Source organism: Coniophora puteana, assembly GCF_000271625.1.
Source record: "Coniophora puteana RWD-64-598 SS2 unplaced genomic scaffold CONPUscaffold_1, whole genome shotgun sequence".
Classification (NCBI taxonomy): Eukaryota; Fungi; Basidiomycota; class Agaricomycetes; order Boletales; family Coniophoraceae; genus Coniophora; species Coniophora puteana.
The window spans coordinates 3,844,846-3,857,779 of record NW_006913053.1 but is presented as its reverse complement, the minus strand read 5'-3'; the positions used below and the strand labels follow the sequence as shown (position 1 = coordinate 3,857,779).

At 54.5% G+C, this 12,934-nt stretch overlaps 6 protein-coding genes across 6 annotated transcripts; 1 reads left to right on the top strand and 5 right to left on the bottom strand.

The window, feature by feature from the left end:
* Positions 1-88: 88 nt before the first annotated feature.
* Positions 89-1,764, bottom strand: CONPUDRAFT_161833 (uncharacterized protein). The gene is made up of 3 exons (XM_007765610.1): positions 1,038-1,764; positions 703-964; positions 89-650 (listed from the first exon to the last, which is right to left on the bottom strand). The coding sequence occupies exons 1-3, from the start codon at positions 1,741-1,743 to the stop codon at positions 134-136; spliced, it is 1,485 nt and encodes a 494-aa protein (XP_007763800.1). The 5' UTR covers positions 1,744-1,764; the 3' UTR covers positions 89-133.
* Positions 1,765-1,955: 191 nt separating this feature from the next.
* Positions 1,956-3,585, bottom strand: CONPUDRAFT_116431 (uncharacterized protein). Its single transcript, XM_007765609.1, has 3 exons — positions 3,271-3,585; positions 2,406-3,216; positions 1,956-2,339 (listed from the first exon to the last, which is right to left on the bottom strand). Exons 2-3 carry the CDS (start codon positions 2,911-2,913, stop codon positions 2,209-2,211), a joined length of 639 nt encoding a protein of 212 aa, XP_007763799.1. The 5' UTR covers positions 2,914-3,216; positions 3,271-3,585; the 3' UTR covers positions 1,956-2,208.
* Positions 3,586-3,827: 242 nt separating this feature from the next.
* CONPUDRAFT_161830 (uncharacterized protein) lies at positions 3,828-6,815 on the bottom strand (the record flags this gene model as incomplete). Its single annotated transcript, XM_007765608.1, has 3 exons — positions 3,828-6,456; positions 6,509-6,616; positions 6,672-6,815. The coding sequence occupies 3 exons, from the start codon at positions 6,813-6,815 to the stop codon at positions 4,636-4,638; spliced, it is 2,073 nt and encodes a 690-aa protein (XP_007763798.1). The 3' UTR covers positions 3,828-4,635.
* A 498-nt stretch (positions 6,816-7,313) lies between these two features.
* On the bottom strand, positions 7,314-7,750 carry CONPUDRAFT_45756 (YjgF-like protein; the record flags this gene model as incomplete). The annotated part of the gene is made up of 2 exons (XM_007764352.1): positions 7,314-7,460; positions 7,535-7,750. Coding segments are annotated over 2 exons (363 nt in total), but the record flags the coding sequence as incomplete, so codon positions are not given.
* A 473-nt stretch (positions 7,751-8,223) lies between these two features.
* On the bottom strand, positions 8,224-10,774 carry CONPUDRAFT_161828 (general substrate transporter; the record flags this gene model as incomplete). The annotated part of the gene is made up of 13 exons (XM_007765607.1): positions 8,224-8,446; positions 8,513-8,615; positions 8,674-8,725; positions 8,789-9,147; positions 9,205-9,244; positions 9,297-9,547; positions 9,632-9,766; positions 9,838-9,925; positions 9,980-10,152; positions 10,201-10,209; positions 10,279-10,388; positions 10,447-10,481; positions 10,702-10,774. The coding sequence occupies 13 exons, from the start codon at positions 10,772-10,774 to the stop codon at positions 8,309-8,311; spliced, it is 1,566 nt and encodes a 521-aa protein (XP_007763797.1). The 3' UTR covers positions 8,224-8,308.
* A 936-nt stretch (positions 10,775-11,710) lies between these two features.
* On the top strand, positions 11,711-12,795 carry CONPUDRAFT_161827 (uncharacterized protein; the record flags this gene model as incomplete). The annotated part of the gene is made up of 2 exons (XM_007765606.1): positions 11,711-12,456; positions 12,509-12,795. The coding sequence occupies 2 exons, from the start codon at positions 11,711-11,713 to the stop codon at positions 12,792-12,794; spliced, it is 1,032 nt and encodes a 343-aa protein (XP_007763796.1).
* Between the last annotated feature and the right edge of the window lie 139 nt (positions 12,796-12,934).

Here is a 12,934-nt window from a genome sequence, read left to right as displayed (position 1 = left end):
GCTTCGCGTGTGTTGTCCCATTACTATTCTGCATCTACTAGAACTCATAGCAATAGAAAGCTCAACATCACGGATGGGTATTATTGCAGCGTTTCTTAATGTTTGGTAACTTACACAGTGAACGCTGGTACGGTTAGGACGACTTCTCTTCCATATCCTCATCGACTACCCCGCTGGAAGTGACGGGCTCTATCAGCATTCCTCTGAATGCCCCCTCATCGTCGTCCATTGCTAGCTCTGCTTCGACGTGCTCAAGGCAAGACCGTACATCCACCTCGTACTCCTCGGTAAGCTGGGCAATGATGTCCTCCCTGGAGATCTCGGACTGAACATTCTCGTCCTTGTCGACGGCATCAACAAGCCACTTTGCAACGGGACCGAGGTATGGTTTCGAGGCGGAGGTGAGGAGCGCACCCAAGGCCGTAGCGAATAGCCCGGCCTTCTCGAGGTCCGTGGCGAAGGATACCATGAATGCCGCTGGAAAGCTGTCGCGCCTAAACAAGATGTACTGCGCCTCCGGATAAGCGTACTGCACCCTGATCTGGAGCTGCAGTGCCTTGGAGAATTTGTACTCGGACCAGCGGTACTTTGATACTTTATGTTTTCCGCAAGATACTCTGTGCCTTTTCCAGTCTGCCTTTTGGCATTCCCTGGATTTATTGATGATGAGTGGAGAATATCCGAGCTTTGCACAGCGCATACCTGGAGCAGTAGTGGACCTCGAAATCCAAATCTCTTTTGCACCCGGCACATAACATGAACTTGACGTCCTTCGCTCCACGTCCACAGTTCTCGCAGGGTACTGAAGAGCGACTGGGCCACTTGTTGGTCATGAGCTCACGGGTAGCGGCCAGCCCGAGATTCAGCTGCATTCTCCTGGCTACCACTGACTCGCTAGTTGGGTCTTTGATCACTCCGCGATACTTTTCGGACATGTTCTTGGACGAGTATACGATAAAATGAACTACATGCATGGACAACGAGCTGGCTATCAGCACATCTCACCCAAGCGGCGAATGAGGTAAGTGATGACGTACGGATGAAGTGGGCTCGAATGCATGTCAAGAACTCGTAACACCACTTGCTGGCCTCCGGAGTAGCATTGAGGACCATGCTTCCATTTCCGTACGCACTTTTCCACCACTCACTCCGAACAATGACCTTGTCAAAGTTCTCGAGACCGCCCGCGTTCGCCGCCTGGAAGCATTTCTCGTAGAAATCCGTCAAGGCCTGCCCCCTTCTCTTGAGGAGATCGTCGGTGTTCAGTTCGGGACACAACAAGCGCGCGTCCTGCCCGGCCCACGAATGCCAGCACGCCTCCTCGAAGCCCTCCAAGATGATCTCCAAGCGCGCGTCGGTGCTTATGATCTTGAAGTACTCGTACTCGTCAGAGTGCTCTAGCTTCCTCTGGGGGTTCGCGAAGATATCGAGAATGCGCTTCGTCCGTTTGAACGTCTCCTCGATGCGCTCTCGCGCATCTCGGAGTTTCCGGTAGTCGTTGCGGTCCAGCTTCCTGCGTCGCCTGTTCAAAAGCAACGATAGCGCGAGTTCACGAAAAACGACAATGGACCCAAGTCCTGCTTCTGAGTCCTCCGGGCTGTGACAGACCAGGCGGATGCCTTTCTCCCAGTCGAGTGCCCACTGACGACGGTTCGTGCGTAGGTGCGTGACAGGCAAACCTCTTTTGACCCAGAGGGATTTCGCTATATCCATCCGATCTGGGTTGTGGCTAGCCTCGCACATGTTGCTTGAAGAATGACGATGAGTGGTGCTGAGAGGGGTGAGTGTCGTTAAACGTCAAAGAGCGGATAGCGGCGCATCATTTGATGAGACTCTGTCATATTAAGGTCGAAACATGATGTCGCCGTTTCGGTGGAGACGCAATTTAGAATGACAGCTGTGTGCACCGCCACCCAACCGCACGAAATGCGCGACGTCACCAAATGAACGGCTAGCGGAGATGAGGATGGCTACAGCACCATCATTAATTGCTACTGTAATTGCGCATTGTCCAATGTCAATACCGTGAGTACGTACATGCAACATTTCTAGCAGGTAAATATCCATGAGGGAGTGTCAGTCCGATGTCCAATTCTAATGTACCTGCGAGCTGTTCATCGATGGCGTAAAGTAAAAGCGCCAAGTAGCCTGATCCTCCCGTGTAGTTGTAGTAGGCACCAAACTTAGCAACACTCAATTACAATCCCTTCAGAGTGGGATATGATTGAGCATCCCAAACCCAGAGAGCACCGTGATGAGCAGCGTCACAGTGACACCGATCATAGCTGGGTCTGCGACATAACTTTCCAAAGAGCCCGAACAGCCCGTACACTGCCACCCTGTTTCGACAAAAAATAGCCCTCGTCAGCACTGGTGCAACACGGACAAGCTCGGGCACCGCTCACCGTCGTTCAGCGGCGTGTATGGCTGTGGCGTATATATAGCGAACTGAAGGTCACTATTGGGCGCAAGGTATCCAGCTGAGGCGACCGCACTCGGACCCCCGTCTCCCCAGATTTCCAGCGTATATGTCGACACCGCGAATGGCACGGCGGGGTTCGCCAGCTGATAGTCGTACGGAACCCACTCCACGCTCGTCGCGGTTCCCGGTATGATTCCGTCTGATGGGCCGACCGGGTACGTGTTCCCGTCACCGCACACGGCCGAGATTGTCAGCGACGAAGGCGTCACGTACAGGTTGGTGAAGTTCCATCCAAAGGTAATCGTATTGTTAGCCGCAAGCTTGTAGTATGAGGTCGACTGCGCAGGAGGTTGGGTGATGGTGATTGAACCCACTGCAGCGGTGGAAGGTATGCTGACAGAGCTAGTGCTGTTTCCACTGGCGCTCGTGGATCCAGATGCCGTCTGGGATCCGGATGAAGTTCCCGTATTTGACTGAGAACTGCTACTCATAGTCTCAAAGGTTATAGAGGTTAAGAGATGAAAGCGGTAGCGAGGGAAGGTGGAGTTGGAGTGAGGAGGAAGGGGAAAGGCGTGGTCCAGGGCGTGCTAGGCCGGCATAGTCGCATAGGTTATGTTATAACGAGTTATTTTGGGTATCCATGAAGCGCAGCCATTGCGCAGCCAGTGATTGCCCTGAGGAAAAAGTGGCGGGAGGCGGCACTACGTCCTCCTGGCAATTATAGATCCGTAGATCGGATTTTCGATAACATTCCGATGTTCGCTCGACAGTCACTGAACCATGATCAGTGATGGCTGTGAGGACATGAGTACATGGGGAAAAGGGAACGCGATAAACGGTGCACATACCATGACCTTGAGAAGTGCAGAGCTGGGTTTGTCCTATGGAAATCCACCAGAGACACAGAATCGAGTTCAATCGATTTTTGTGCTGCGTGTACGAGCGACGAACCCTGATCGCGAGAAATTGTAGACAAACATCCGCTATGACAATATTGGAAGGGCGCCAATTACGGCTCCGTAACCAATGCCATCGATTCTCGGTGCTCGTAGGTTTCAGGTACTTGTGCTCAGTGCGAAGAGCTTACCGAAAGAGGGCAAGTCACTGGAAAAATCGTCTACCGGACCTTAACGAATTCCGAAAAGGCCAGATGAGATATGTTGCTTATATAGCGATGAGTGGGAGAAAAGAATCTTAGAGCGACTTTCAGATATAGAAAGCATACAACAACTATTGCTACAGACCAGTTGTGGTGAGCTCAGCATGTCGAGATGAGGTTGAGAATCGACGCGCGATCGTCGCGACCTGTGACATCGGACTCTGAAGCTGAGCTCGGCGCCAGAGTCGCGCGTTGGTGCCGCGCCTTCCGACGCTGCCGACGTTGTGTTCTCATCCTTGTCCTTACCAGAATCAAGCCACCGTCATATTGAGCATAACACATCACCTCATTTATTATAACTCTCGAGTCCTAGGCCTCTTTTACCTCGCCATGTCCGCCAACCTTCAGTACGGCGCCCTCGTTTGCGACATCGGAGACGTCCTCTTCTCATGGACGCCTCCATCATCAAGTAGCATCCCTCGAGACGTCCTCCGGAAGATCTTCTCATCGCCCGCATGGCACGACCACGAATGCGGAAAACTAAGCCAAAAGGACTTTCACCAGATCATCTCTCAGGATCACAACATCCCCCAGCTCGATATTGTCAACTTCTTCGACCAAGCTAGGTCGTCTCTCCGAATCAACGAAGAACTGCTCAGCCTGATGCACGAACTCAAAAACCGTCGTCTAGACGTGAGAATTATTCTCATGTCAAACATTCCTCAATCCGACTATGATGACCTCCTCACGAGGTTTGATGGATGGGACCTCTTCGACGACATATACATCTCGGCCAAAGTCGGGTTCTGCAAGCCAGACATAGGCTTCTATGATCACATTGTTGCAGAAGCCAGACTTGTCCCTTCTCAAGCTGTATTTCTCGACGATAAGACAGAGAATGTCGCCGCTGCGTCTTCTCTCGGCTTCCACGGTGTTGTGTATGACAACGTGGCACACGTTACAAAAACGCTTCGAGAACTGTTCAACCTTGAAGATTCGCACGATACTTAGGCAAAGCCACGGATAGGATATACCAGCATTCTGAAAGTCATCATTCATGAGCAGCCCTTCCCATTACAACACCACATCCCAGTACATACCCACATTGCATTTACTACCCTCTCGGCCAAGGCGTCGGACTCTCCTCCACATGCCCCGCCCTCGCCTTCTGATTCCCAATCCCAATCGTGTCCTGCAACAAATCCTCCCCCAGCATCCTCAGCTGCCCGCGCTGTGCCATCACCTGGCGCTGCGCCGGCGGAATTCCAAACACCGTCTCCTCCTCGGGCACATCCGGGTGTCCGTCAAAGCCATCGTCGTCGTCATCGAACGTATCGTCGAACCCAAACCCGTCGTCGCCGTGCTGCGCCCCGCCCTCCGCAGCAGCAGCCGCGCGCGCAAATGGATGCACGGCTTGGTTCCCGCCGTCGCCGTCGTCGTCGAGCAGGGAATCGTGCGAGTGGTTCGAGGAGCCGAAGGAGTCGTCGGAGCCGAGCGAGTCGCGCGCGGGCCGCGAGGAGGCCATGAGGAACGCGGAGGACGGTTGGCCCGGGTGGTGCGTCGGATCGTCGTCGAGCGAGTCCGAGTCCGAGTCCGAGTCGGTGTCAACCCTTTGTGGTTGTTGCTGGAACACTGCTTCTTCTGGGTACGGCTCGAGCGCCCGATGGGCCGGCTCCGCGATCGACGCCAGACCAAAGCGCGAGGCGCTTGAGCTCGATCCGCCTGAGATAGCAGACCGCTGCTGCGTGGACAGCGAGGATTGCGCGGACAACGGGACGTTGAGTCCCGCCTTCTTCATCATCGTCTCGAACGTGGCGTCGCCCGAGCTTCCGGCGGCACTGTCACCTCCAAACAGATAGTTGGAGCGGTAACGAGCCAGCGACGGTGGGGTGGGCAGCGAACTCATAGTTGTATCATCCGTGAAGCTCGCCTTGTACTCCTTCGGCTCGAACGCCTGCTGCCTCGAAACTTCGCCGAGGAGGTCCTTGCGTATCCGATCAGCAGCTTCCTTGCCAGGCGTCCGACCGATCTGCGGAAGGATGCCCAGACCCATAGAAGATCGCGGCGCCCGCGCGAACTGCATCGTACGGGGCGGAGAGACCTGGGGCATCAGGTCGGCGGAGTCGTCGAACGAGGAGTCGAAATGGTCGCCAGTCTGCTTTTGGGGAGAGGTGAAGGAGGGTATCTCGAGTGTAGAAGCGGAGGTGGATGGCTCAGGGGCCTGTTTCCGGGGAGAGCGCTCATAGCGCTGCCGACGCGGTGAGGCGACCATGGAGGTCCATTCGGAGGATTTGGGTGCGGTGTATGCGCTGACGCCCTTCGCCACGGGCGTCTTCTGTTTGAGCCGTAAGGGAGACACTTTCGTTGAGCCGGCTCGCGGAGTCGGGGCAGCGCTACCCTTAGCATTCTGGCGTAGCACGTCCTGTAGCAATGACAGCTCCTTGCCCTTCCCTTTGCTCGGGTATTGGTTAATAGTGTTCTCCTCCTCGAAAGTATCATTAGGTTGTAGTGAGTCGTCAGCTTGCGATGTGTCGGCGGAGGCCGTGGGGATACGAGATGCATCTTCTTTTGAGAAGTTTTGGAGTTCCCTGTCGATTCGAACAAGAGGGGACTCCAGAGAAGCTGCCCAAGAGGGCTGCTCGTCCGTTGTGTCGCTAATGATGGAATCCTCCGACGAGTACACCATGCGGTTGCGAGACATGGTTGCGGGTGTAGACGACACCGCGCCTTCTCCAGGCATGAACGAGTTTTCTGAAGCGGTGACATTGGGATCGTAGGTGCGCGATCTGGTAGGGGTGACATCGGCTTGTTCTGAGAACTCTTCCTCGGATGCGGGTTCTGCAGTCGACTCGGACACCTGCTCTTGCGAGCTGTACTCTTCGTCGTATCTGGGTACCCGGACTTGAGCTGCTTGTTCATAGAAAGTTGTCCAGAACTATCGAATAGAAAGTCAGTCAGAGCGGCGGATCAATCCAGCGATGACGCACGTTGGCTGCCTCTCGCACTGGCTCCGTGTTCACTGCGTACCGCTTGATCGCTGGTAGAAGCCTCGTGGACATGAGATGCTGTATGCGCGAGAAGTTGGCATCGATGTTCTGGAATTCTTGCTGAGCATCGATACTCTCATAGTCGAAAGGTGGTGAGACAGACCTGCAGCTTGATTGTGATAAGCTGGTCGATTTGGTCAAGCTGGTCATTGACTGAAGCCGTCGTATCCAGCCCCGGGATTTCGATGGATGAAGGATCTGTAGTGGGCTCCCATCTTGGGGGGTTGGGGGGTATCGGGGTCGTCATGGATGTTCGAAATGAAACGCGCGCGACTCGGTCACACCGCAGGAGGAACGCGTCAGACGCGCCTGATCAACAACCCGCGCAATCCCTTCCTTAATTTCGCGTTTAACAGTGCTCTTTCACTAAAGTCCAGTCTTTTCTTAAGGGTCACGACGGAGTGGTATCAGAAAGTATATATGCATAGTGTAGCCCTAGTCAGGGCTATATAATAATGACTGACTCGTGGCGAGATCATTGAAACAGACGCAATTGTTCGTTGGAGGCATCGTCAGGATAAGCACTCCGTCGAAGAATCTCTCAGAGGAGCATAATTCCAATCGCGGGGTCTCCTCAAACCGAGAATCGAGCGATTCTGTAACTCTGTTGCGCTTGATATAGTACATTGACCTTCCAACCTTATTCAACACGACGATGCAGGGCCAATTTCCAGCCTCTACAACCTAGATGTTGCCGAACAGCTTCGTCAATCCTGCAACATCCAAGACACGCAAGATAAACCACTCACTTGGCAATACACTCAATCTCGAACAGCACATCCTTGGGCAGCCTCGCAACCTCAACAGCGGACCGCGCAGGCTTATGGTTCCCAAAGAACTTCTCATACAGCCCATTAACAACAACAAAGTCGTTCATGTCCTTCAAGAACACCTGTCACACACCCCCACCGAGTGTACGCAGATAAGCCTCCCCATAAGATGCGCATAAGCGGGAACGAGACGCACCGTAGTCTTAACAACCTTCCCGAGCTCGCTCCCGCTGGCCTCGACGACGGCCTTGAGGTTCTTGAGCGCCTGGGTCGTCTGCGCCTCGATGCCACCCTCGACGATCTGCGCGGTGCCCGGGTCGAGCGGGATGCAGCCCGAGACGAAGACGAGGTCGCCGGCCTTGATGGCCTGGGAGTAGGGTCCAATGGCAGCTGGAGCGCCTATAGACGTTACGATGTCAATCACAGAGCGTTCACTGGTTCAAGATGAGTTGACACGCACTCTGGGTTGAGACGGTGGACAGCGAGGGGTGCGTGGAAGCCATTCTGCGCGGGACGATAACACTTGGACTAGGAGTTAAAAGGGGCGGGGAGGCCTGGTAGGCTAAGGTAGTGAAAGATGAATTGGTAGTGGATCTGAGGAAGGAGCAGCGCGCAGCTGTGAAGAGTCGAGATGAAGCCAAAGATCTACGGAGGGCTGACATCCTTGAGTTTACGGACCCGTGACGGATGCGGAAGCAAAGCCACGAGCGACCTGAGGCGTACAGCACGCGTCGTGGGTTCATTCAGGGGCTCTTGCTAACAACCTTTACCGTCTATGTTCCGAGCCTCACTAGTCACTGTTCATAATGCTATACATGATAGGAGACGGCAATGATGGAATATATGTACATACAACAAAAGATAACGAGGATATAATGAGGTCGGTCATTTTGAATATTGTAACGGGGTACTGTAAACTGTTCCCTGCACTAGCACAAGCAACAACTGAAGCTTATAAGCTACACGTGCACTATGCCGACGAAGATTTCTTCTCGTCAGCATCCCGCACCTCATTTTCGGACGTCGCGGTGTCATGAACGCGGCCCACGGACGGCACGAACTTGGACGACTGCCACGGCTTGACGCCAGCGCGGTACATCTCGTCGACCTGCAAACGAGCCAGACGATGTCAGCTTGACATGTCGCGGGAGACTGGCAAGGTAGGAGAACAGACCTCTTCGAGACTGAGACCCTTCGTCTCGGGGATAGCAAAGAAGACGTAGAACCAGCCAAAGACGAGCATGCCGAAGAAGATGAGCAGGATGAGGGGGCCGATGCTACGTAACCATGCGGTCAGCGGGGCGCACTCCCTCGAAAGCAAGCACCGGTACTTACTCAGCAGCGATACGAGGCGAGAAGAACGACAATAGGAAGTTCCAGAGCCAATCTAAACAACTCGCAAGTCAGCGACCCCTCCCCTGCCAAAAAAACGCAACATAAAAGAACTCACTCGTCGCACTCCCCAGCGCAATCGCCTTCGGCCTCACCCGCAGCGGGAACGACTCGCCGAGGTACACCCACGGCGTCGGGCCCCAGAACATCGAGTACGCGAATACATGCAGCACCGCGAACGCAATCAGCACGTCCCCGCCCGACTTGTTGCGCGGCGTGAGCAGGCTCGCGGCCGTACCCGCGGGCGCGAGCGTGTAGTGCCCCACGAGGCCCGCGATGATCGCGCACGTGGCTTCGAGCAGAGAGCCGATGAGGAGCGACCTGCGCCGCCCGAGGTTGTCGATGAGGTACAGCGCGGGGATTGTGCCCGCGACGGAGACGGCGCCGAGGATGGTTTGGATGACATATGGGCTCAGTCTTGGGGAATGTGCCAGTCAGTATTCGACGACGACACTGGGAAAGCGCTTTGCTCACTGGGTACCAGCGCTTTGGAAGAAAGTGTCGCCGTAGTAGTCTAGCCCGGCGTCAGCCACACCCTCTAAACCGAGGCGAGGATAAAAGCTCACAGTAAAAGTTCTGCCCGTTAAGCTGCTGAATAAACTGCAGCATCATGCCGTTCGTCGTGCGCCACCAGAGCGCATTACGCGTCGAGAAACACTCGAGCCAGCCCGCCTTGCCGCCCTCGTTCTCGGCATTGATACCGATCTGGAGCTCCTCAAGCGTCTCGCCGACGAGCGGGTCATCTACCGGCACACTGTTCAGCTCCGCGATCACCGCCCTGCACTCGTCGATCCTGCCTCGCCCGAGCAGATGACGCCTGCGCACCAAAGAAACCGGAGAAGGCAGAAGGTCAGTTAGACAGGTTTCTCCGAGCTGAGATGGACGGAGATGTGGCACGTACGGGGACTCCGGCAAGAAGAAGATACCCGAGAGGAGAATCAGGCCCCAAAGCATCTGCAGCCCGACGGGGATGCGCCAAGACGCAGATGAGTTGATCGAGTGGGTTCCGAGATCGATGACATAGCTGACGAAGATGCTATCGGGAAAAGTTAGGAAATTGTCGGATAATTATGGAGTAGCAGTAGGTAATGGATACCGGGCACGCACCCAATGATGATCTGGAACTGGTATAGTACAATCATCATACCGCGGATGGCCTTCGGCGAGGTCTCTCCATTGTACAGGGGCACAATAGCTAAAGAGATGTCATAAGTTAAACATCTTAGAAGACTGATAATGCCCTGCGTACCTGAGAGTGCACCGACGCCTAACCCAGCAATGAACCGACCAATGGTGATCTGGGCAAGGGAATAGGTAGTCGCCGTCTGGATAATAACGCCGATCGTGAAGATGCCCGACCAGAGCAGAATTGAACCTCTTCGACCCATGCTGTCTGATGTGAAAGCCTGGCATAGCGAGCCGCTGCTTCAAGTCAACTGGTGCACTCATATCGAAGAAAGCGGTTCTTACACAAACGTTCTGTCGGGAAGAAATAACAACGGGTTGGTTAGATGGACTTGACTGAGCCGCGTATGCATCTGCACTTACCCTGCAGACAACAGCGAGGTAATGATCGACTGCCTCGAGCTCGAAAGCGTTGGTTGGCCATCAACCACCGTGCCGAAGCGGCGTTGGAAGTCCGGCATAATCAGACATCCCTATGAATAACCAGTCAAGCAGCCGACCGAGACCCTGGCGCTAGGAGTCCGAACGCACCGAAATGACACCAATGTCATAGCCAAAGAGGAAGCCTTCGAGAAGAAGAAAGGTCAGCCTAGAAGTATAAACCACGTTAGCTTCGACTTCGCTGGGAGGGTGGGGACGGGAGAGCGATTCTACCCACAAGGTTTGGCACTTCTCTTTCTCTCAAGACGTGATTCTAGAATAGACCTCACCTCCTGCGAACGCGCGCCACGGCCGTGCGTCAGTTCTATTTCTAAACAGAGAATACAAAGCGAGCGCTGCACGTACCGAACGCGATGAAAATGGCAAGGATGATTGCTCTTCTGTTCGTTGGAACTGCTCGAGTAGGAACTTGAACCATGGCCTCTCCGCAGTGGTAGGTCGAAAAGAGAGGGCAAGAGCGAGGTGCGCATCACGTAGACTGTGAGTATTTCTATTGTCAGAAGGATAAACGGAATATCCATGGAAGGGAGTGTCATATGATGGCGTGCGGAGAAGCCACGGGCCGCCCGGGGAGAGGTGTGCCACAGCTCGTGTGAGGAAGGGAACCGTGGATGCCGGTTGCAGGATTGCGATGATGTTGAAGTGTGCCTGTAGCAGTGACATCATTGATTAAGACCTTGATGGAAGCAAATGTCTAAATTTTAAAGCTTGACAGGAAATTACGGGAGCGCGCTGTTGACACCGTCAGTTCTTTCCCTTGAAAGCTTGAGCTGAAGCATGGCTCGAATTTGACTCCATTTTCACGCCGACCACTTGGAATGGCTGCAGACCCAAGTATCGAAATCCTGGTGAGTGTTGATAGAAACAAAGACACGAGACAGTCATTCGCGATCGCAAGCCACACAGAGCGGATGGCGACGAGATTGACCAGGTAGGACTCGCTGACGCACTCGAGCATAGATTGAAGGCTATTGAAGGAGGGCTGCAGGGTTTCTCAGGCACGAAAGGTCGGTTGAACCGCAGATGGGTTTAGGGCTGGTCCCGGAGACTCGGAAGCGAGCCCGATCTCGTTCCTGGCAGACGTCACAGACGGAAAGGGGTGAACCCATCGAGAAACTTTGAGCCAGGTATCGCCTGACGATAGCCATTCATATCTGCTGCAGTCTGCATCGTAACACTGCTCTTGGCTGTTGCGCAGCAAGCTAGCGCCTTTATCCGACGAGCACACCCCCTCCATGTGAAAACCAGCATGTTCTTTATTTCCAGTCCATCGCGAGGCTTGACCAACCCATACCACTAATAACTCGCTCCCATGCATCAAGCCTTGTTCTCTCCGAGCCGCTGCTGGTCTTGGATGGCCTACGCCTTCTTGTCCCTTCTCTCATCTTTCTCACTCGCCTGGTTACTCGGCCATGAACTCCGCATCTCAAGAATAGGCATTTTCTCCATCTCAAGCCCCCGCTATCGCAATCGTCGCACTGGCCTCGCCATCTCCTGCGCGCGCGTGCAGATCGCCTTCCATATCCCCACACGCACCAACCCGCGCTGGGCGACATTCGAAGCCTTCGAGTACGAGTACAAAGACGCAGCGTGCCACGTCGCCGTCTCCAAGACCACCGCCGTCCTCTGGCTCCTGCCCGTCTACTTCGGCTTCACGAGCTACCCGCTCGTCTCGACCGAGCTCGAGAACTTCCGCCTCCGCATCTTCACCTCCAGGGAGACGCCCGAGTGGGTCCGACAGCTGCGCGCCAACCTCGTCGCGTCCATCCTCCAGGGCGAGATCATCCGCCTCGACGACTTCTTCGTCAAGATGGAGTTTGCTCCGTTCACGGGGACGACGTACCCGTCGGACGGGGAGATCGTGCGGCCTGATGGGACGCATGGGGACGAGCTCGACGATGTTCGCGTGTCCGCCATTCTGGACGAATATTGGACGAAGAACTGGGCGGAGCGGCTGTACACGTTCGCCAGCATCGAAGCGCAGTTTCGGAGGAGCTGGCTGGCAGAAAGGGGGTCGTACGTCATGATAGCAAAAGGGCTAAAGTGGACCAAGATGTTGACTGGAGATGAGAGGGAGAAGCGGGTGCATACCTCGTCATGGTAAGTCTCTGGCCCTAATTCGTGGTTAGCGATAAATCAAATCATCCTCCAGGAGACAGCTATACGAATCACTGACCTATCTACCTCGGAATATTGCAACCATCTTCACGGATCCCATGCACAACTTAGACATCTCCGTGCCGCGTCTCGACGTTACTTTTGATGATTTTAGGATCCGCGACGCCGAACTGCTGCGTCAGGCCCTCACATTAGTGGGCATCAAATTCCGTGACGCTGGGATATCCACCTCATCTTTCATGTTGGATGCCGCTGCTTCTATACTGTTCCCTAGCGATAGAGACTTGTCTCGCGTGGTGCAGGACGAAAATTTCGAATAATTTCCTCTCCTCCTGGACATCACCTTACGTTTACCCATCATTCCCTCGCGTTCTTTGACATTGGACTTCATAGATTGCATCTCCTGCGCATAGATTTCCCTCACCACTTCAGTCTCCTCAACAGCAGAAAATCGTCTCTC

Coding starts and splice junctions, on each gene's coding strand:
- CONPUDRAFT_116431 (XM_007765609.1), bottom strand. CDS start 2,913: ATGAGTAGCAGTTCTCAGTCAAATACGGGAACTTCATCCGGATCCCAG. Junction 2,340..2,405: donor ATACACGCCGCTGAACGACG/GTGAGCGGTGCC, acceptor TTGTCGAAACAG/GGTGGCAGTGTACGGGCTGT.
- CONPUDRAFT_161833 (XM_007765610.1), bottom strand. CDS start 1,743: ATGTGCGAGGCTAGCCACAACCCAGATCGGATGGATATAGCGAAATCC. Junction 965..1,037: donor CATTCGAGCCCACTTCATCC/GTACGTCATCAC, acceptor CCATGCATGTAG/TTCATTTTATCGTATACTCG. Junction 651..702: donor GAGGTCCACTACTGCTCCAG/GTATGCGCTGTG, acceptor CAATAAATCCAG/GGAATGCCAAAAGGCAGACT.